The sequence below is a fragment of the Schistocerca gregaria genome, chromosome 1, assembly GCF_023897955.1.
Source record: "Schistocerca gregaria isolate iqSchGreg1 chromosome 1, iqSchGreg1.2, whole genome shotgun sequence".
Classification (NCBI taxonomy): domain Eukaryota; kingdom Metazoa; phylum Arthropoda; class Insecta; order Orthoptera; family Acrididae; genus Schistocerca; species Schistocerca gregaria.
Window position 1 is genome coordinate 461,213,255 of NC_064920.1, and position 23,348 is coordinate 461,236,602.

General features: G+C 40.2%; 1 protein-coding gene across 1 annotated transcript in view; it reads left to right on the top strand.

The window, feature by feature from the left end:
- Window positions 1-23,348, top strand: part of LOC126352433 (eIF-2-alpha kinase GCN2) — a 284,800-nt gene that overhangs the window by 54,009 nt on the left and 207,443 nt on the right. Inside the window, exons 3-6 of the mRNA XM_050002687.1 lie at window positions 82-217; window positions 4,842-4,961; window positions 15,764-15,960; window positions 17,117-17,229. Coding sequence (XP_049858644.1) covers window positions 82-217; window positions 4,842-4,961; window positions 15,764-15,960; window positions 17,117-17,229 — 566 coding nt within the window. The remainder of the gene's footprint in view (window positions 1-81; window positions 218-4,841; window positions 4,962-15,763; window positions 15,961-17,116; window positions 17,230-23,348) is intronic.

Sequence of the window (23,348 nt, forward strand, 5' to 3'; positions counted from 1 at the left end):
CAAGTGTTTAGTTTATCTCTAATGAACATAGTTAGCTAGTATACACTGTTGCAAATGTATCTATATTTTTTATGTTCCCAGTGTTCCTACACTTATTCTGGAAAGAAGTAAAGGCTTATCTGCTGCGGTGCTCCATCAATTGAAGACAGAACTGGAAAATTTAGCCCAGAAATTAAAAGGAGAAGTGATGGTGTTCGAGTTGGCACAACATGTCCAGGTTGCATTTAGATACCTTACATATTAATATAGGTTGTTTTATAACTCTCCTATTTTCTGTCCTGTGTAACACCAAGCTTTTTTTCCTGTGCCAGTTTAAATCTCATTTTCAAAGAAGAAATTTTTAACATTAAGAGAACATCTAAGACATATGTTTTTCAAATAATAACATATTGCAATTGTAATTTGAATGTGTAATGCATTAACCCTCCAGGTGTGAGTGACATGCGTGCTCTTTCTGTATGATTCTGCGTGGCATGCTGTTATCATGTCTCATATAATTACTAGGCTGTTTGTATGTCAGAAGTTACTGCTTTCCCAACGAATCTTTCTCTGATGCTCTGATACATTGAGTGTCACATTTTACCTGTTCTCAAGTTTCATCCACATATCTTCTCATGTCAGCAAATTTGTAACCTTTAGCACGTGGTGGACTATGGACATCTGCTTGGAGGTACACCACACTCAGAAAAATTATAAAGCTCCTGTGTTTATAATTTTGAATGCAATTTTTGCATTTCCCACATTATGTACATAAAAGGTCAGTTAAAAAGCACTTCTAAATTCAGTTCTTGGTTTTCGTATTATATTCTTTGAATACAATTCTTATAACTATTCTAATTTTGAATAAAATTGGTACGCAATTCTCTACAGAGAAAAATTGTAAAGTCGCTATCGCCCTCTGATTGGGGGGGTTAACAATGTATTTTTGTGTTTTTTCTGTACAGTGTATCTTAAAATGTTGAAGGTTAAGGAATAACTATTTTAGGCATCTTTATACAGTGGTTATAAGATATGTGCATCTGTTTGATTACTTATGCATATACTACAGGAAAAATGCTTGCAGGCTCATTAAATTCATACATTAAATTCCATGATGACTTGCAGTTCCTAAGACATTCAGCATAACTGTAGCATTTTCTGATGTTCCTCTTGGATTCTTCCCTGCCACAACACTTGGCTGCATTTAATACCTGTCATGTGGAAAGTCTAAATTGGAGATGTCTTAAATAATTACAAAGCTCTGCCATAAAAGACCTCGCCATCCATGCACTCATCATCTGCTATGCGCAAATAAATATCGTTTGATTTTATCATTTCCCTGTTTACTGTCTTGTTTCATCATTCCGGTTGTACCATCAGAAATCATAAGAGTCTTGCATCAGTCATCTATGAATTTTTTCATCACTCAGCAAAATGTCAAATTTTATTTTATTGTAGCGTTTTCTGTCACTCAGTAATGTGTTTTGTGCATTTAATACACAAATAATTTCTTCATTCATCGTTAAGAATTGAGTCAACTTAGAAATTACTGTGAAACTATGAGCCATGAATTGTTGCATACATACTGGATTTGAAGAATGTAACTGTGCTAATTTTATTCTTGTCCCTAGTAATTTCACTGTACATCCTATTTTATTACATGATACAGTGTGACAATTATGAACTACATGAAAGGAAAAAGTAAATTAGTTACAGACTACAGTGTGCACACACTTTATTCAGTAGGTAAACGTCACTACAGATATTCGGAGGTTATGAAATGTTTGAAATGCCTGCCTTCATTGGTGATGATGTGGCGAAGAATAATAGTGAAATTCTGCATGACCTGCTGAAGTGTTGGAACATCAATGCTGTCGACGATCTCCTGAATGGCTATTTTCAGCTCAGCAATGGTTTGCATTTATTGCTGTACACCTTGTACTTAATATGACCCCACGAAAAGGAGTCGCATGTGTTCAGATATGGAGAATATGTGGCCAATTGAGGCCCATGGCAGTGGCCTCTGAGTACCCCAGAGCCAGAGTGCGGTCCCCATATAAGTGCTCCTCCAGGACATCAAATACTCTCCTGCTTCGATGGGCTCGAGCTTCATCTTTCATGAACCACATATTGTCAAAATAGGTCACTTTGGATAATGGCGATGAAATCATCTTCCAAAACCTTCGTGTACCATTCGTAGTCACTGTTCCATCAAGGAATATCACACTGAATACTCCATGACTAGACATTGCACAACACACAGCCATCCACTAAGGGTGAAGAGACATCTTGATTATAAAATGCATTTTCTCAATCCCCAAGTGCACATATTCTGCTTATTGACGAACTCATCGAAATGGAAGTAGGATTTGCCGCTAAACCAAACCAACTCACGTCAAAGTCCTGTTCATATTTCTGTGGACAATAATGTTGGCAAAACACAATCGCTTTTCCTTGGCCTTGGGGCTTAATGGCTGGTGGGTTTGAAGTTTGTATGGGTGGAGATGCAGGTCTTCAACAACAACTTATTGCAGTGTCTCCCAACTGATTCCCACTTTTGTGGATTTCATCTGACTGATTCCCTGGGCTGGTTTTAAATATAGTGCATGTCTTCATGATGTTTTTAGGTGTTTTTACCCTCTTTGGATGACTGACACGGCCTACATTGTCATCACAAACACTACCCATCCTCTCAAACTTGCAAATCAAATTCTTGATTGTTAACACACTTGGACCGTCTGTCTTCGGCTTGAACATGGTCACAAAATTCCTTTGAGCCACAGTTGGACTTTTGTCACTTGTACAGTAGGCCTTCACAAGCGCTATATGCTCAGGCATGCTTTACCGTGACATTTTCATGTGCAAATAGCCGACAGCGACAAGGTGTGTGCGCAGGCACATACTAATTCCAATTGTAGAGTCTCTTTTTATTTCTTTCTTGTTATTCTTATTATTTGTCAGGCATGGAGAGCTGGGCTACATGGGTTCTCTCCTTGGCTCAGAGGATGAGGTACCATAAAATATCGCTTACTCCAAGAGTTATTTATTGACAAACATTTCCTTGACAACAGTGCATTCAGCAGACTTGAACCGGTTTATTTTACTCGCTTGGTTCAGTGCTTCCGTAGCAACACGGTGTAGTGGCCTCGGTGGTGGCGGCGGCGGGAGATGCTAACGTAGACTGCAAGGAATGCCCCAGAAACAGCAGCTGATGACAGCCGCACATGGCGAGCGCTGCTTACACGGCAAGACTGTGTGCCAGCGAGTGTACTGACTTGCAATTCCGGGCGGCTGGCCGGCCACTGTGATGACGAAAGTTGCCCCGTGCTAGGAGCGAACCCGTGTTCTCAGATTCGGCAGCTCTGGGTAGCATCCATTGAACTGGAGTTCTTCCAAATTCACGGGTGACTTCACTGGTTCGGCCGCATCCCTTCGTCCGAACCAGTCACCCGGGTTATTCACTATACGTCTCCCTGTGTTGCTATAGGTGAGACTTTGACTTTAATGACTTGACTCGAAACGAAGACTCGACTTCTGTGACTTACTGGCGAAGGGATGACATCTTCTTCTTTCTTTGTAAGTCGTTGTAACTAGACGCTGCTATCAGGTTCGATGCTGTCCTATGACCTCCATAGCTGCCGCTTCTTCTTCATGCGTACCGTTGGGAGTACATCAGCACGCCCAGCAACCATCACGAGACTTCCGGAACATGACAAGCGTACTCCATAAGTTGACCAGCACTTCCAGCAGACTTCGAGCAGACTACAGAAGAAGCTGCAAACTTCGAGAGGGAGCTGCCTCTTTCCGAGGTATTTATTTCGTGTTCCTGCTGACGGCGTGACGTTTGTAGCACAGTGACTGACCTATGTGGTTCGATGCTAGAAGGTTCCCTCGTGTATCGTACACGTGACTCATGCTGGCTCCTGATCCATCTGCCCTGCTTTCCAGTGGGGCGGGCAATGTCCTCCGGACGACGCCCCCAGTAGACTGCTGACTGCTTGGTTCGCATACTCGATCAGACGATTACCTCTCCGCAGTCCTGCTCCACTTCCGTGTATCTGCTAGCGTGCTTGAGTCCCTGTAACTTCCTTCACCAAGTCTTTACTTAATTTTATAACTAATATTTACACATATGATCACTACATCTATTACACAATCATGCCCCACAGCCAACCATGCAGTTTGTATGTCCTGACGTAAACTGTTCAGAAGTTATGACTATTTAATTATGATATAGTTCAATAATTGTCACCCTGTAGGCACTCACCACTCACATGAATTCATTAGTACCTGACCTGTGCATATTGAAGAAATGTTGTTTACTTGATCTTTGAACTCTTCATTCTTCTTAAAATAAGTGTCCAGCAAAGGAACAAGTTGACCCTGGAGTTGGATAAAATGCACTGGACCATTTGCAAGTCTGCCTGAAATTGTGGAGTAGAGTGATGAGTATGTATTGCCACTTTGTCTGGGATTCACATATTTAGAGAAAACTTACTGACTCAGTTTAAACAAAATCAGCTCTGCTGGCTCTCGAGGTTAAACCTGAGGAATATGTATGTCAATGTTACAACTTACATTACACTTTATTTGACTTGCGACTATTTCACAGTTGAAAGAGGAATCAAGTTAGAAGAATCCCTCTCAGCAGAGGTAGTTTCCAGATTATGTAATTGCAGGTACCGTCAGTCGTATCTAGCCACCAGCAAGATTGAACCACTTAAAGATGTCAGACAGTTTCTCTGAGTAAATATTGTGTAATTAGCACAACGTGGTCTGGCAGTAAACCCATGAAGACTATTTACATTATTATTCTTGTTTGTCTGTTTTTCATTTCTGTTTTAATTTTCTTATCGTTGCAGAAATTTTTGCATTTACATAATAAACCAGCCTTTAAATCGTTTTATGAAGAAATGGTAACTCGTCAGCATGAACAGAGACAAAATCAGCAGCTTGCACTAAAAATGAAAGAAGATCGCCAGGTGAGTGTAACATACATTATCTGCATGGAGTCATAATTGAAAGTGGTTTAACAAGGTTATAATATTTTAATATCTGATATAGTTCAATTGCTTTTAGCTTTTACTGGAATGCACATATTTTGTACAATGTTTGCTTTGTTTACTACTTAAAGTAGACCAGTATTTACAGGGGGTACCCCAGTTCTAGCAGCTGAAACCGAATAAAGATGTGGAGATGTGTGTTCTACCACCCATCAAGCTATTTATCTGGTGAAACTCTACATGTGTACAATTTATGTTTGAAATATACATTTACAAGTCTGATGACTACAGAAGCATATGTCGATGTAGAAATAATACTGTAAGAGGCAGCTATGATTAGCAATACACAAGAGTCATAAGTGAAGCTTTTTTTTTGCTAAATCTAAACACTTGCTTGGAACAGTATATATTAACAGAAATGGTATGTACATAGTCATATTTTCTGAAAAGATTGCTGTGTTGTCATAGTTTCTTCCCTTATTGGTCATTGAAGTGCAGTTTGGTGGTTCAAAGAAGTGATGAAAACAAAATGCATTTGGACCAGCTTCTGACAAAGATCTGGATAAAGTGATCACTAGAGACTGGACTATATGCATCACAAAAACCTTAAAAGATCCATGAAAAATGTTTAAAAAATGCATGAAAAGTGTTTAAATGTGCAAGATCACATAATAAAATAAAATAAAATAAAATAAAAAACATGCTAGTTACTGTGTGCATTATATCTCAAAGTCAAACCTGTGCATATCAGTTATGAGGAAGAGTGTCAGCCACATGAAAAATCCGTACATTTAGAACGCTGATATCATTTTCTGAATACTTGCTGGTAGATGTTAGAAAGGGGCCCTTTTTGGGATTGTTTTCAAAAATATGCAAAAGGGGACACATACCGTGTTTCGTGACTTGTTCCTTCTTTGCTATTGTTGTCTGTAACACTCAAATGCGATGCGAGTGAGTTGCAGTGAAACAAATGACATGTGCAGGACCAACGTCGAGATATATCACACGCAGATGGGCACAACTCTGTAATATTTTATTTAATAAACAACATACAATCGTGAAATTTTTTTTAACAGCGTTTACTTTTAATTAATACTATTGGACAAAAGCATCATTTGCCATTTATTTTACATTTTTCCACTATTGTAAACATAAACAACAAAGCACAGTTCCAAATGTTCAGTAGTAAGATTGTGTCTTCGATCACTCAAAACATTTTTAGAAGCAGAAAAGGACCGTCCTACATCAACTGAGGTTACTGGGCAGTATTTGAATTTGGATACTATGTCGACACTTATTGCTTCTGGTAAAAGTTCACCTGTCCCACTAATAAAACTATCAATTTGGCACAAGGGTTCAAAGCTTAGGGTATTTTTTTTAAATGTTTTCAAACTTTTCTTTACGTTTTCTTGGGAATACCCCTCACAATGAGGAGTTCACTAGAATAATTTTATTCATTAATTGTGTAAATAAAATAGAAAGAAACTTCCACATGGGAAAAATATATTAAAAACAAAGATTCCAAGACTTACCAAGCGGGAAAGCGCCGGTAGACAGGCACAATAAATAAAACACACAAACACACACACAGAATTTCTAGCTTTCGCAACTGACGGTTGCTTCATCAGGAAAGAGGGAAGGAGAGGGAAAGACGAAAGGATGTGGGTTTTAAGGGAGAGGGTAAGGAGTCATTCCAGTCCCAGGAGCGGAAAGACTTACCTTAGGGGGGAAAAAAGGACAGGTGTACACTCGGATACACACACACATCCATCCGCACATACACAGACACATGCAGACATTTGTAAAGGCAAAGAGTTTGGGCAGAGATGTCAGTCGAGGCGGAGGTACAGAGGCAAAGAAGTTGTTGAAAGACAGGTGAGGTATGAGCGGCGGCAACTTGAAATTAGCGGAGGTTGAGGCCTGGCGGATATCGAGAAGAGAGGATATACTAAAGGGCAAGTTCCCATCTCCGGAGTTCGGATAGGTTGATGTTGGTGGGAAGTATCCAGATAACCCGGACGGTGTAACACTGTGCCAAGGTGTGCTGGCCGTGCACCAAGGCATGTTTAGCCACAGGGTGATCCTCATTACCAACAAACACTGTCTGCCTGTGTCCATTCATGCGAATGGACAGTTTGTTGCTGGTCATTCCCACATAGAAAGCGTCACTGTCTGCCTGTGTCCATTCCCGGAGGCCCCTGGTGTAAAACCTGTCCTATGCACTCTCCCTCCACCACCTACTCCAGTATTGTAACCCGGAAGGTGTACACGATCAAAGGCAGAGCCACGTGTGAAAGCACCCATGTGATTTACCAACTGACCTGCCTACACTGTGACGCTTTCTACGTGGGAATGACCAGCAACAAACTGTCCATTCGCATGAATGGACACAGGCAGACAGTGTTGTGCAGTTGACCATCAGCCTTTCCCAGCAGCAATTCTGAAATTGCAGTTAATTCAAACTTCTGAATCATGTTCTTCCACCCCAGTGCAGGTAGAGGATCTCTTTGTATTCCATAATGCGTCATTTTCAGAAAGCGCAGTGGCACTGTTGCTGTTGTTTTGATAAAGCAGCTTTAAGAGTAAAGCCCCCTTCACACCGTTTACCGATTAATGTTGACTGTTTGCAACTGTAATTCACACTGATGCATGTGTTTCAACCCTACATTGCCATGTCAGTTTGGGTGCCAAATGGCAAGTCATGACAGCAAACTACAAACAATGCAAATCCTGTATAGCGCAGTGTAAACATCGTTCCTATAACGTTGGTTACCCTAATGATGAATAGATTTCAGTTGACATTGGCTCAAGTAGCTAATGTTTAATTATTACCACTCTGCAATTTGATGACCAGAATGGGAAGAACATACAACAACATAGGAATTTCTATTTTGTGAAGTATTGATCTGAAAGTACTGCATACGTATTTTAACATATACTATATCAAAATGAAAGAGGAAGCCGTCTGGTAGAATTTTGTACAGAGCATAACTTAATCATAGTTAACACTTGGTTCAAGAATCATAAAGGAAGGTTATATACATGGAAGAATCCTGGAGATACTAGAAGATATCAGATAGATTATATAATGGTAAGACAGAGATTCAGGAACCAGGTTTTAAATTGTAAGACATTTCCAGGGGCAGATGTGGACTCAGACCACAATCTATTGGTTATGAACTGTAGATTAAAACTGAAGAAACTGCAAAAAGATGGGTATTTAAGGAGATGGGACCTGGATAAACTGACTAAACCAGAGGTTGTACAGAGTTTTAGGGAGAGTATAATGGAAAAATTGACAGGAATGGAGGAAAGAAATACAGTAGAAGAAGAATGGGTGGCGTTGAGGGATGAAGTAGTGAAGGCAGCAGGGGATCAAGTAGATAAAAAGACGAGGGTTGGTAGAAATCCTTGGGTAACAGAAGAAATATTGAATTTAATTTATGAAAGGAGAAAATATAAAAATGCAATAAATGAAGCAGGCAAAAAGGAATACAAACATTTCAAAAATGAGATCGACAGGAAGTGCAAAATGGCTAAGCAGGGATGGCTAGAGGACAAATGTAAGGATATAGAGGTGCATATCACAAGGGGGTAAGATAGGTACTGCCTACAGGAAAATTAGAGAGACCTTTGGAGGAAAGAAAACCACTTGTATGAATATCAAGAGCTCAGATGGAAACCCAGTTCTAACCAAAGAAGGGAAAGCAGAAAGGTGGAAGAAGTATATAGAGGGTCTATACAAGGGTGATGTATTTGAGGACAATATTATGGAAATGGAAGAGAATGTACATGAAGATGAAATGGGAGATATGATACTGCATAAAGAGTTTGACAGGTGTTGACAGATGTGAAAATTACTGGACTATCAGTTTAATAAGCCATGGCTGCAAAATACTAACACGAATTCTTTACAGACAAATGGAAAAACTGATAGAAGCCGACCTTGGGGAAGATCAGTTTGGAGTCCATATGAATGTTGGAACACGTGAGGCAATACTGACTCTACAACTTATCTTAGAAAATAGATTAAGAACAGGCAAACCTATGTTTCTAACATTTGTAGACTTAGAAAAAGCTTTTGACAATGTTGGCTGGAATTCTCTCTTTCAAATTCTGAAGGTGGCAGGGGTAAAAAACAGGGAGAGAAAGGCTATTTACAATTTGTACAGAAACCAGATGGCATTTATAAGAGTCGAGAGGTATGAAAGGGAAGCAGTGGTTGGGAAGGGAGTGAGATAGGTTTGTACCCTATTCCCAATGTTATTCAATCTGTATATTGAGCAAGCAGTAAAGGAAACCAAAAAAAAGTTCGGAGTAGGTATTAAAATACATGGAGAAGAAATAAAAACTTTGAGGTTCACCTATGAAATTGTAATTCTGTCAGAGACAGCAAAGGACTTTGAAGAGCAATTGAGTGGAATGGACAGTGTGTGGAAAGGAGGATATAAGATAAACATCAACAAAAGCAAAATGATGATAATGGAATGTAGTCGAACTAAGTCGGGTGATGCTGAGGGAATTAGATTAGGGAATGAGACACTTAAAGTAATAAAGCAGTGTTGCTATTTGGGGCGCAAAATAACTGATGATGGGCGAAGTAGAGAGGATGCAAATGTAGACTGGCAATGGCAAGGAAAGCATTTGTGAAGAAGAGAAATTTGTTAACATCACGTATAGATTTAAGTGTCAGAAAGTCGTTTCTGGAAGTATTTGTTTGGAGTGTAGCCATTTATGGAAGTGAAACATGGATGATAAATAGTTTGGACAAGAAGAGAATAGAAGCTTTCGAAATGTGGTGCTACAGAAGAATGATGAAGATTAGATGGGTAGATCACAAATCTAATGAGGAGGTATTGAATAGAATTGCAGAGAAGAGGAGTTTGTGGCACAACTTGACAAGAAGAAGGGACTGGTTGGTAGTACGTGTTCTGAGCTATCAAAGGATCACAAGTTTAGCATATGGGGGCAGCGTGGAGGTTAAAAATCGTAGACGGAGACCAAGAGATGAATACACTAAGCAGATTCAGAAGGATGTAGGTTGCAGTAAGTACTGGGAGATGAAGAAGCTTGCACAGGATAAAGTAGTATGGAGAGCTGCATCAAACCAGTCTCAGGACTGAAGACCACAACAACAACATGAACAACATATCAAGCAGATAATCTATCATTTACTACTATTGTGAATCTGCCGGTCATGACTGTCTGGTAAACCATATTTATTGTTTCTTCAGCAACATATACTTTTGCACTGTTTATATTATATTTTCCAATCTTGAAACATCAATTGTACTTGTGCACAAATTTAAAATTGTACTGCTAAATGACCTTGATAGGTGATAGAACAGACATATCTCTCTATTTTGTTAGATACTGTTTTCCATATATAAAGGGGGGGGGGGGGGGGGGGGCAAGTATAATGCTAACTAAGAAAGTTATGCATTGAACATGGTGAAACTTGTTGAATATGTAAAACACATGTTACACCATAAATACAATGCAAAACACAGTTCCAGACAAAGCATTTGTTTTCAGAGGCAACAGACTCAAATGTGGAAGGAACAAATGTCATTTCTCCATAAGACCATCATGAATTACATTTTCCATTGATTACATAAATTTCTTTAACACGAATGTTTGGATGGTTTCTCTGATCTAGCCACTGCCAGTTCCTTCCACCCTCTTTTTCCAATGTAGATAATATTGAGTGTCGAATAACTTAATTGTACATACAAATACATTAAACTCGTAACCTTTTTTCTTCCTTTTTGACTGAGTGAGGTGGCGCAGTGGTTAGCACACTGGACTCAAATTCGGGAGGATGACAATTCAAACCTGTGACTGGCCATCCTGCTGTAAGTTTTCCGTGATTTCCCTAAATTGCTTCAGACAAATGGGATGGTTCCTTTGAAAGGACACGGCCAACTTCCTCTCCCATCCTTCTCTGATCTGATGGGACTTGTGACCTCGCTGTTTGGTCCTCTCCTCCATCTCAGTCAACTTTCCTTTTTGAATTCGAAACAAGTCAGTAACAAACAGTAACACATGCACTTATTTTGTATAGCACACTTCATCTGTCAGTTATGGGGCCTCCATTGGAAGTGAATGCCATCAGTCCAGGAAAGTAGCCCATACGTATCATGCTACCAAGTACATCACTGGCTTCTTCATGTGTGCCCTGAAATAGTACTAACTACCTATTTTATTTCTGAAGTTAAGTCAACTGGTTATTCACTGTTCTGTTGGCTGCAACTGTCATATATTTAGCGACACTATAAAAAATCATTTTAGAACAGTTTTCGTTAGGTATCAAAGAATACTTGACTGCATTAAATTGTTGCAAAGCCCTATTATATTTTATTTTGGGTTAACTTAATTTTAAATTGTGGATACAAACCAAACTGTAGCAACTCCCACGACCATGTCTGGCTGTATGAGGGCTTACAGTAGCTAGTCCCAGCCAGTTCTCTAGTGGAGCCTCATGGAAGTATTTATTTATAACATGCTTTGCCACACACGTTGTTTATGGTATCACTTTTAAATTTTATGAACTTTAGTTATTTATTTATTTTGTTTATTAATGTAGTGTCATTGTATGCGTACTGTTTCTTACTTTTTATAGCACAGCCATTTCACTATTTATGTTGGCATTGACTGAAATTAACTTCACTGATTGATTGATTTCTTTATAAATCCGTGAAACCATTTACACTGTACGGATTTCATTATTTAAAACATTGAAAAATTAACAGCTTAAAATTAATATCTTGTACAACTCTTGACAATGAATTTTCTTTCAATCTAATTACATTTGTTCTTAGTACAGTTATTGACAATGCATTTTCTTTTACTCTACGTTTGTTCTACATCTACATTCTGCAAATCACATTTAAGTGCCTGGCCGAGGGTTCATCAAACCACCTTCACAATTCTCTGTTATTCCAATCTTGTATAGTGTGCAGAAAGAATCGTTCCGTATGAGCTCTGATTTCCCTTATTTTATCGTGGTGATAGTTTCTCCCTATGTAGGTCGGTGTCAACAAAATATTTTCTGCAACAAAAAACGCCTTGCTTTTAATGATGTCCAGCCCAAATCCTGTATCATTTCTGTGACACTCTCTCTCATATTTCACGATAATACGACAGTTTACTACTGTTGTATCAGTGGTTCCTGTATCTACATTCTTCCTGTGTTCAGCCTGCACCCTATGTGACTAAAACCCTTCTTGTGTTTTCCTGAGACCCTCTAACCTAAAAACCGCCCAGTCCATGCCACACAGCCCCTGCTACCCATGTAGCCACCTCTTGCGTATAGTGGGCACCTGACCTATTCAGCAGAACCCGAAACCCAACCACCCTTTGGCGCAAGTTGAGGAATCTGCAACCTACACGGTCACAGAACCGTCTGAGCCTGCTTTCATCTTGCAAGCAAGACAGGCAGCCTTTGCCACTTCTGTTAGCTGCTCGAAACCAGAGAGAATCTCTTTTGATCCAAAGTGACACACATCATTGGTACTGACGTGAGCAACCACCTGCAGTTGGCTGCACCCTGTGCTCTTCATGGCATCCGGGAGGACCCTTCCCACATCAGGAATGACTCCACCTGGTATACACACGGAGTGCACATCAGTTTCCTTACCCTTTTTGTCAGTCAAGTCCCTAAGGGGCCCCATAACAGCCTAACGTTGGAGCTCCCAAATACCAATAATCCCACCTTATGTAATTGCCTGGGTCTTGCAGGCTGAGTGGTTTCCTCTGAAACAGGACAGGCGACAGCATCTGGCTCAGCGACAGTGTCAGTCACAGACAGCACCTGGAATCTGTAAGACAAACCAGGGATGCCTTACATGCGGCCACCTGGGAAGTCTTTCACCGCCTGCTTCGCCTCGGGGCAACCTCCCACTCGACCACAGGTGAGGGGTCAGCCTCAGTGGAGCAGTAACTGGGTTGGCCACCGGTGAGGACTGATTAGAGGACGCAGATGTGCTGGACGTCCGTTGGATCCCCACGGCTGGCCCACAACAGTGGTGTCCATCCACTGCAGCCTCAAGCTGTGTAACCGAAGCCTTCACAGCCTGAAGCTGAGAGCGAAGTGTCACCAACTTGGCTCACATCCACACACAACATTCGCCATCCCTGCCCATACTAAAGACCTTGTAAAACTAAACTGTGCAGATAAACGGACTATCAGCACATGCTGCACATCTCTACTGTAGACCCTGAAGAAAATGCAGGCATTGTGTCTAATAATACGCAGGTATTCAAAAACCTAACTAGCTAAGCACTCAGGTGAAACTAAATAATTTGACCCTGATTAGGAACTTGTAATATGTCACAAAATCGGTTTACTTTCAGACACAAACAAAAATGCGAGAACTGTGGCTATTAAATATTAAATTTACGCACATAAACTCAAGAAACTAAACTATTAAAGCACACAGATGATATAATAAAATTCGCTCCTGGTTAGGAACTCATAAATGTCACAAAAGTGGTTACTTCCTGTTGCTGCGTCTGTCTTTGTCAGCTATTACTGCCTGTTCTTAGTCTTCAATATTTATTTATAATATATATGTATATTATATGTATTTTATAATACAGAACTTCTTAAATTAAGTAACATGGTTTACATCAGGTACTCCATTACTAAACGATTATTTACAAAATAGTTTTAGTATGGTAATGGAGTACCTGATTTAAACCAGCTTACTTAATTTAAGAAGTCCTGTATTATTATTATTATTATTATTATTATTATTAAGCCACATCTACCAATTTGATACATGAAATTCTGCATACTGATGTAAGAATCTGGAGGGCACAGCATGCTGTAGAGATTCCCCAAAGCCCTCAACATGCAGTTGATCCTTACACAGAAAGAACCGCAATCCACCACTTCAAAACTGACCCCAACATTTTAATGCTTGCCCTGCCACAGTGACCCCAGTCCAGAAATCCAAAAGAATCTCCAGTACCTCATCAAAACTTTCAGCACATTCCGAACCTCTTCCTATTTCTCACCTCATCCCCACCACTCCTCGCACTTCCCCTTCTACATGCTTCCTACAGTCCATAAACCCAACCACCTTAACATCCCTAATACCTATGGCCTTGTTAATATTGAACACTACTCTTCCCATTGCCCGTCAGAGTCCAAACTTACAAACTCATTCCTGTTCACTATGACCAACTCAATCCCCATCCACGATTACTTCGTCTTTGAAGGCACCACCTACAAACAAGTTTGTGGTGTGGCAATGGACATCCACATGGCACTGTTCTATACCAGCGTATTCATGGGCCACCTAGAGGAATCCTTCCTAGCCACCCAGAATCCCAAATCCCTTACCTGTCTCAGATTCATTGATGACAACTTTGTAATCTGGATCGAGGGTGAGGACACTCTACCCACATTTCTCCAGAAATTCAACACTTTCTTCCATTTAAACCAACAAGCCACCATACTCAATGTTGACCTCCACTTCAGAGATGGATGTATCAGTACCTCTGTCCATATCAAACCTACCAACCACCAGCAAAATTGCCACTTCGACAGTTGCCAGCCATTCCATTCCAACAAGACCTTTCCACACAGCCTAGCCACCCACGGATGTTGCATCTGTATTGATGAACAGTCCCTCTCAAAATATATCAGCACTCTCATTCAGGCTTGCAGAGACTGTAATTACTCTCCCAACCTTGCACAAGAAAATAGTCTTGAGTAAGTGAATCATGTTCTCCATCAGTGTTTTGACTATCTCTCATCATGTTATGATACCCACTGCTGCCCACCAAACATACACAATATCCTCTTCCATCCCTACCCAACGTTTGCTCCCAACTCCTTGCCTGATGGCTCGTGTCACTGTAAAAGACCTAGCTGTAAGACCTGTCCCATACATCCTCCCACCACCATATACTCGCAGTCTGCTCAGAAACATCACCTATACCATTGAAGGCAGGGATACCTGTGAAACCAGTCAGGTGATCTACAAACTAAGCTGCAACCGCTGTGCTGCATTCTACATGGACATGATAAACAACAAGCTATCTGTCCGTATGAATAGCAGCTAGCAAACTGTGACCAAGAAACAGCTGGATCACCCAGTTGCTAAGCATGCTACCCAACACAATGCTGTTCACTGTAATCACTGCTTCACAGCTCTGCCATTTGAATCCTTCCTATAAACATTAGTTTTTCTGAACTGTGCAGGTGGGAACTCTCACTACAATATACCCTACATTTCCATAACCCTCCTGGCATTAACCTTCATTAGCCATTGTCCTTCACACACTTGTCTCTTTCTCTGTTCCCACCCTAGCACTACACAGCCTTCTATTCCATCATGGCACTCACATTCGTTTTACTTGTTTAGCAGTTTTATTCCTGTCAGCAACTCAACATCTCCAATGTACAGTGAGTAGCAGTCTATCCTTTTCATTATACTGTTATTATTTCATCCTGGATTTTCCTTTGTTTGATTTTGTTCCTAAGTATTTTTACATGTTCTTCTCCTTTTGACAGTGAACATGCATTCGAAGAAATTTTGTGCTTTCCGCACAGTCATAGTTGAAATTAATGTGCTCTTTAACACTCTTTGCTAACAATATAGCAAACATGAATAATTTGTGATGCTTTCCTTCAACTACTAGTTGAAATCTCTGGTAAATTAAACTTCCATGCATCCCCTGATGAAGAGCAAGAATGTGTAATTCTGTTGGTCATCGGTTGTTCAGTGAGGAAATTGAACAATGAAATATCTTGACACTCATGTTCACAGAGACAAGAGCTTCAAGGGGAGATAATGCGAAGGCAGGAGGCTCTCCGAGAGGAACTGCGCCGTCATCGACTACAGTCTCGCACTGTCAGTGCTGAAGGCACAAAAGATGTGAAATCTCCACCTGCTGTTCAAGGCACAGCAGTAGAACGAATTAGATCATCTTCATTTGGACGTAATAGCTCTCTGTCTCGTAAGAGGTTTGTGTTGTGCTGAGGGTGCACCCACTATCACTTTATCTTAGCTAGTAGGTCAGTATTTGATCACATTATGTCACATGAACATAAATGTGTATGGCTCTTATATATATAAACATAAATAATAGATGCAGTTTTTTGCTTTATCATTTTCAATCAAGATAGTTAACGAGCTACACAGCTTGAGAGTGCTGGTTTACAGCAGGAAGATACCCTCGTTTCATAGGAGCTTGACATGTAGCATTTACCCAGCAATAAAACAAAGTACTTGAAGATGAATAGTGTTGAGTGTTTTATTGTGTGGTCTGTTCTATTTGATAGATAGAAAGTCTACTCACCAAGTGGCAGCAGAACACACACACACACACACACACACACACACACACACACACACACAAAAGAAAGTCATAATCAGGCAAGATTTTGGAGCCAGTATCTCCTCCTTCAGGCAGAATGGCTGAAGGGGGAGGAAGAGGGATGAAGGACTGGAGAGGTCTAGGAAAAGAGGCAGATTTTGGGAAAATCACCCAGAAGCATGGGTCAGGAGAGACTTACCGTTTGATAAGTCTCACTGACCCATGCTTCTGGGTGACTTTCCTGAAATCTGCCCCTTTTTGTAGACCTCTCCAGTTCTTTTCCTCCACCCCTCTTCCTTCCCTTTCAATCCTTCTGCCTGAAGAAGAAGCTACTGGCTCCGAAATCTTGCCTAATTATAACTTTCTGTTGTGTGTGTGTGTGTGTGTGTGTGTGTGTTCTTCCGTCCCTTGGTTGGTAGATATTTTATCTGTCCAATTAAATTACTTTGTCAAATATTGATAGCTTTCATTGTTATGTTAATTGTTTTTTTCCTGTACTTGAAGAACAACCCATGAGGTATATCCAAAAAGTTTTTATAGTGCTAGGTCCACTTCTTCATGACGATCCCTTGAATACACTTTCTTCAGTTGGGATGAATTTGTTTCTTTAAATAACTGTCTTTGTTGTAAAATCATTCTCAGGTGTTTAAGTTCAAAAACAGAATTGGTCTCACAAATATTCAATCATTTAGCCAGTATTAACCTGCCATTTATTTTCAGTAGACAAAATTTCAAGGTTCTGTAAATGCTTTTAAAAAACTTTCTTTGTATTCTAGACATCATGATGTAACTATTTCGTGTAGGTGTAGCAGTACTTCAGAGAGCAGTGATGGCTGCATCTGTGAACATCGGGGTTCAGTACTGATGCAATTCAATAACCGTGGTGAGCGACAAGTACGCCGTGGTCGCTGCCTGGGTAAGTTCATATATAATTTCAGAAGTTCACTTTCTAGTTTTGAACCTTTTTCTTTGCTTAGTATCTTGGTAGCAAAATAAGTTTGCAGTTGGTCTTGTGTAATAAAACACACACACACACACACACACACACACACACACACACACACACACACACACACACATTTCCCAAATGATCTCCATTAGGGTCAATACTATTTTTTTCCTTTTCTCTATTATAAGCATTGTCACATGCATTCAGTTACTGCTTCATGGCACTGCCAGCAATAGTAGAAGTTTGATGTAAAAGTGATAAAAGAATTGTCTACTCATACTGTGATGGAACTTCATGTTAATTATGAATCTTGACTTAGTTTCTGAGACTTGAGCTCCCTGAACTGTAACTTTCAAATATTCCATAACTTTTATTGCTAAATTGACAAGGTCCTATCACATTAAATTACTGCCACCAAAGTTCGACGTCAACATGTAGTAACCACCCACAGATAGCAGGTGGCAGCACTAGCACTGGAAGTTATATAAAGTGGGCCCAGGGAACATGGAAAAATGCAGTCGTTGTTGTAACATGGAAATGCACCAATTTATTTGACATCCAAAAGGTTACCACCATTGGCTTTCATGCCATGGGTGGAATCATTTTTAAAACAACTAAATTCGTAAACCGTTTGTGTGTCACCGTGGTTGAAGTATAGTGTGCTTGGCAAAATGGTGCTGTCAAAAACTGTTGCAGAAGCAACTATGGTGAACTACATGCCATAAATGACAGTTGTAAGTGATGGCTGAGGAGACGGGTACAGGCAGACAGACATGCAACTATCCACCCACAGGAACCAAGGAGCTACTGACAGTGTCTCCCCAATGACCTTTCAGTGAACATATCTGCGTATGGGCGCCTGCAGCAAGCATTTAGTTCAAGCTCCTATGCTGACTGCTGTTCATTGGTATCAGAGGCTGAGAGTTGTATTCCTGTACCACAACTGGACATCCACTGAGTGGTGACAGGTGTCCTTTTCAGATGAATTGTTTTTTATGCTCCATCAATGTGAAAATGTGCTAGCAACACTCTGCAACAATCGTGGGAAGGTTCCATGCTGGAGGAGGAAGTGTTATTCTCTGAGAAATGTTTTTTTGGCATACAGTGGATGATTTTGTCATTCTAGAAAGTGCAGTTGATCGACACAAGCAAATATGCAGTGTGCATCTACCCTTCAGGACCCTGTCTACCTTTACACGCTGTTTCCCCCCCCCCCCCCCCCCCCCCCCTCCTTGACACGATGGCATCTACCAGCAGGACAATGCACCATGTCACACAGCTCTTGTGGTTGAAAGAGCACTGGAATGAGTTAACCATACTCCTGCAGGCACTAAAATCTTCTGAATTTAAACGGAATCAGGAATCTGTAGGACCACCTCGGTTAGGCTCTTCACGTCATGGATCCTCAACCAAGAAAACTAGCTGGCCGCAACATTGGAGTCTTCATGGCTCCACCTTCTTGTCCTTACCTTTCAGAACTTAATTTACTCCCGTGTTGCACATCTCACTGTGGTCTGTTCTGCAAAAGGTGGTTATTCAGGCTTTTGACAGGTGGTCACATTAATTTGAGTGAATATATATTGTGTAGTTTGCAGAAATTATAGAGTAACAGTCCTTTGTTCTTTGCTAATCTTTCCATATTGGAGACATCATCACAATAATGGCCTTTTGTTATCAGGCATTTCTTATGCTCTCTAGTGACAGCAATTCATTGTTGTTAACCAATGTTGCCCAAGGTATCCCAAATTGTTACTCTCCTATGTTTGGTTATGAGCACACAGAGTTAGTGGGATAATCTTTTGAACACTTACCTATTGTTGTAAAAAATCTAATAGGTCATAAAATTAACCTCAAACACAATCTGAAATCATTTGCTCATATTTTTCATTGAGAAAGTTTACTACAATTGTGAACAATGAACATCTTCCGTGTCATAGTGAGAAATCACAATTATGATCTAGAGAACATGCAAACAACTAAATAACTACCCTTAAGACTAACAATTTGTACAAATCTCACAGAAGGTGAAATTTTGCACTTCGACATAAAATGAGTCTATAAATACATCCAGTTTGTGATTTAGGACCATCACAGCCTGCATTGTTACTTTTTTGATGAAATGTAGTCCACTTCACTATTAGTTCCATTTGAGCCTTGCCAAGTTCATTTTCTACCATTTTTCAGGATTCTGTACCTAAGTCAGTTAAAATGGAACCCTCATAGGATCATTTTGTTTTCCGTCCATTTCTCTGTCCTACTGTTAGAAACTGATTTTCTCATGAACGGATACACATATCAAGTAGAAATTTATGTCACATACTAAGGTCTACGGGTTCTTGGAGATTTAAAAAATTAAGCTTTTAAGTCAACACTAACAAAAGATATGATCATTTATGTCACATGTTTTGATACTCAGTAACTCACTGATCAAAACATATATGGTACTTCCCGTTGACCTGGAATGAAGCAAGGTTTCACAGTACAAGCAAAGAAAAAACCCATAATTGTTAATTTGTAAGTACAGTGGAACCTTGCATAGCAGGCATAAGTCATTCCATAATCTTACTCGTAGTGTGAAACACTCATTAAGCAAAACAATTTATTTCATAAATTAATGTAAAACATGATAATGTGTTCCATGCAGAAAAAGTGCTACAAGTTTTTATCTTATTCATACCATTTATTTAAAGAAAATTATACGTACAGTATTATGTACTTTAATGATATAAATATATCTAAAAACAAAGATGCTGTAACTTACTAAACGAAAGTGTTGGTATGTTAATAGAGACAATAAACACACAAACACACACACAAATTTCAAGCTTTTGCAACCCAAGGTTGCTTCGTCAGGAAAGAGGGAAGCAGAGGGAAATACGCGTGCGCGCGCACACACACACACACACACACACACACACACACACACACACACACACACACACACTTATACAGACACATATGTCTGCCTGTGTCTGTATATGTGCGGATGGATGTGTGTGTGTGTGTGTGTGTGTGTGTGTGTGTGTGTGTGTGTGTGTGTGTTTGTGTGTTTGTGTGCGTGCGTGCGTGCATGCAAGTGTATATCTGTCCTTTTCTCCTGCTAAGGTAAGTCTTTCCGCTCCCGGGATTGGAATAACTCCTTACCCTCTCCCTTAAAACCCACATCCTTTCGTCTTTCCCTCTCCTTCCCTTTTTCCTGATGAAGCAACCTTGGGTTGCGAAGGCCTGAAATTTGTTTGTGTGTTTATTGTCAAATGGTTCAAATGGCTCTGAGCACTATGGGACTCAACTTCTGAGGTCATTAGTCCCCTAGAACTTAGAACTAGTTAAACCTAACTAACCTAAGGACATCACACACATCCATGCCCGAGGCAGGATTCGAACCTGCGACCGTAGCAGTCTCACAGTTCCAGACTGCAGCGCCTAGAACCGCACGGCCACTTAGGCCAGCTGTTTATTGTCTCTATCAACATACCAACGCTTTCGTTTGGTAAGTTACAGCATCTTTGTTTTTAGTATTATGTACTTTATTATTCACGATACATAACTAATTCTTTTTTACTAGGAAGCTATCTGTAGTAATTTGTTTCTGCCAACATTTCAACGCTTGACAAAAATGCGACACATCATTGTCAAATCAATTTTTAGCGTGCGTAGTCACTGCTTTTTTGGGATGATGCTACCAATTCTCATGCTTTCAGCATTTCTCTTATTGCATAAGAAGATTGCTATCTTTGCTGTTACTGCCTCCTCCTTTTGCCTTTTCAATCATCTTGTTGGAAGCAACAATGTTGAAGTGATATTTCCAAAACTCTTTGAGAGCGAGATTGGTAGCTTCAGTCAACTCAAAGCAGTGCTCGAAGAGTGCTTTAATATAGAGCTTCTTAAAGTTAGAAATAATCTGCTGGCCCATAGGCTGGAGTAACAGAGTGGTGTTGAAAGGCAGAAGTTAGATCTTGATGAACTGAAATTCTTCAAGGAGGTGGTCTTTTAGGCGTGGAGAATGGGCAGGAGTGTTGTCCATATCAAACAAGACATGGAGTGGCAGATCAATTTCAAGCAAATAATTTTTCATCTAAGGACTTCACTGATCCAATCACGAAAAAGATCACGTCAATCAAGTCTTGTGGGGTTTCCACGTCACATTTAACATGCTCTTCTGGACTTTACACTTCTTGAAGGCTCATGGAGCTTCTGAATGGTAAACAAGCAACAGGTTAATTTTCAAATCATCGCTTGTATTGGCACAGAATAGCAGTGTGAGACGGACTTTCATTGGCTTGTCACCATGCAACGCATTCTCCATTGTGTTATAAAGGTATGCCTCAGCATCTGTTTCCAGCATAGACCCATCTTGTCACATTTAAAAACTTGTTGTGGCAGATGACCTTCAGAATCTGTGAGCATCTTGATGTTACTTGTGAAGTTCTCTGGTGCCTTTGTGGTGGAGCTGGCTGCTTTGCTGTGCCTCAAAATGCTATGGATGCCATTTCTTCCGTTAAACTTCTCGAACCACCCTCGCCTTCCGTTAAACACATCTTTGGCTGTTGATGATCCTGGTGTCTTCTAAAAGGGGTCAGCAAAAATCATTCTTGCCTTTTCACAAATTTTGCTCTTGTTAATAGTGTCACCCTGCAATTGCATTTCATTTATTCATATAAGGAGCAACCTTTCAATATAGTTCAGAATATGAAACCATTAAAATAAATAAATAAATGTCGTGTGACGAGGGCCTCCCGTCGAGTAGACCGGTCGCCTAGTGCAAGTCTTTTGATTTGACGCCACTTCGGCAACTTGCGCGTTGATGGGGATGAAATGATGATGATTAGGACAACACAACACCCAGTGCCTGAGAGCAGAGAAAATCTCCGACCCAGCCGGGAATCGTACCCGGGCCCTTAGGATTGACATTCTGTCACGCTAACCACTCATCTACCGGGGGCGGACATTGTTTTGAGAATAGTGCAAATAGTTGATCTAGACTGATTGTACGTGCATACTAAATCAGTTACGCACATACCACGTTCTCATTTTTCAATGATTTTTTATTTAATTTCTAAGGTCGTTTTCTTTCTCTTATGGTCACCTTCTTGTGGATGTTTCTATGAAGGTTAATAAAATTTGCACACACACACACACACACACAAACAACACTGTGTGGACAGATGTGTAGAAAAATGTGTGATCACAAGCTGCACTAAGATGGTAGCAGAAAGATCGTTAGACCCAGCCTGTAGCATGTGCTAAAGACTTTGTTAATATGCTGCTGCCGACAATGAAAGATGTTCATGTTGTTAAGCGTTTTCCCCACCACATGTGAAAAGCTGGTGTCATCACACTAAATCGTCGTCACTCGTGCGGAACATCGATCATTAAGAGAGTCATTTTTTTAAATTCTCAGGACCTATATCTTATTGATGTCAGTAAATGGAAACTGGATTAATTTACTTAAGAAGTTTTTGAGTCACTCGGACCTTTGACAGTTCACAGTGGGACACTGTATCAAATGCTTTTAGGAAATCTAGGAATATGGAGTCTGCCTGTTGCCCTTCATCCATGATTCACAGGATGTTGTGCGAGTAAAAGACGAGCAGAGTTTTGCATGAGTGTTGTTTACTAAACCCTTGCTGATTTGTAGATAGAATTTTCTCTGTCTCAAGAAAATTTATCCTATTTGAACTGAATAAATGCTGAAGAATTCTGCACCAAACTGTTGCTAAGGATATTGGCAGTTAATCTGCGGGTCCATTCTTTTACCTTTCTCATATACAGGAGTCATCAGCACATTGTTTTCCAATTGCTTGAGACTGTCTACTGGGAGAGAGGTTTACGATAAATGCAAACTAAGTGACCAGTGCAAAAGAATACTCTCTGTGGAACTGAACTGGAAATAACTCAGAACCCAGTGACTTGTTTGTTTTCAACTATTTACATTGCTTCTCAACACCAGGTATGCCTGTTTATATATCCATAAATGAGTCTGTGTGATGATCAGGCAAAGGTATCTTCCTGCATTAAAGATGCAAAATTTATTACTTCAACTGTCCTTTTGCTTTTCTCTGTTCTCACACCCGACCGGTTGATAT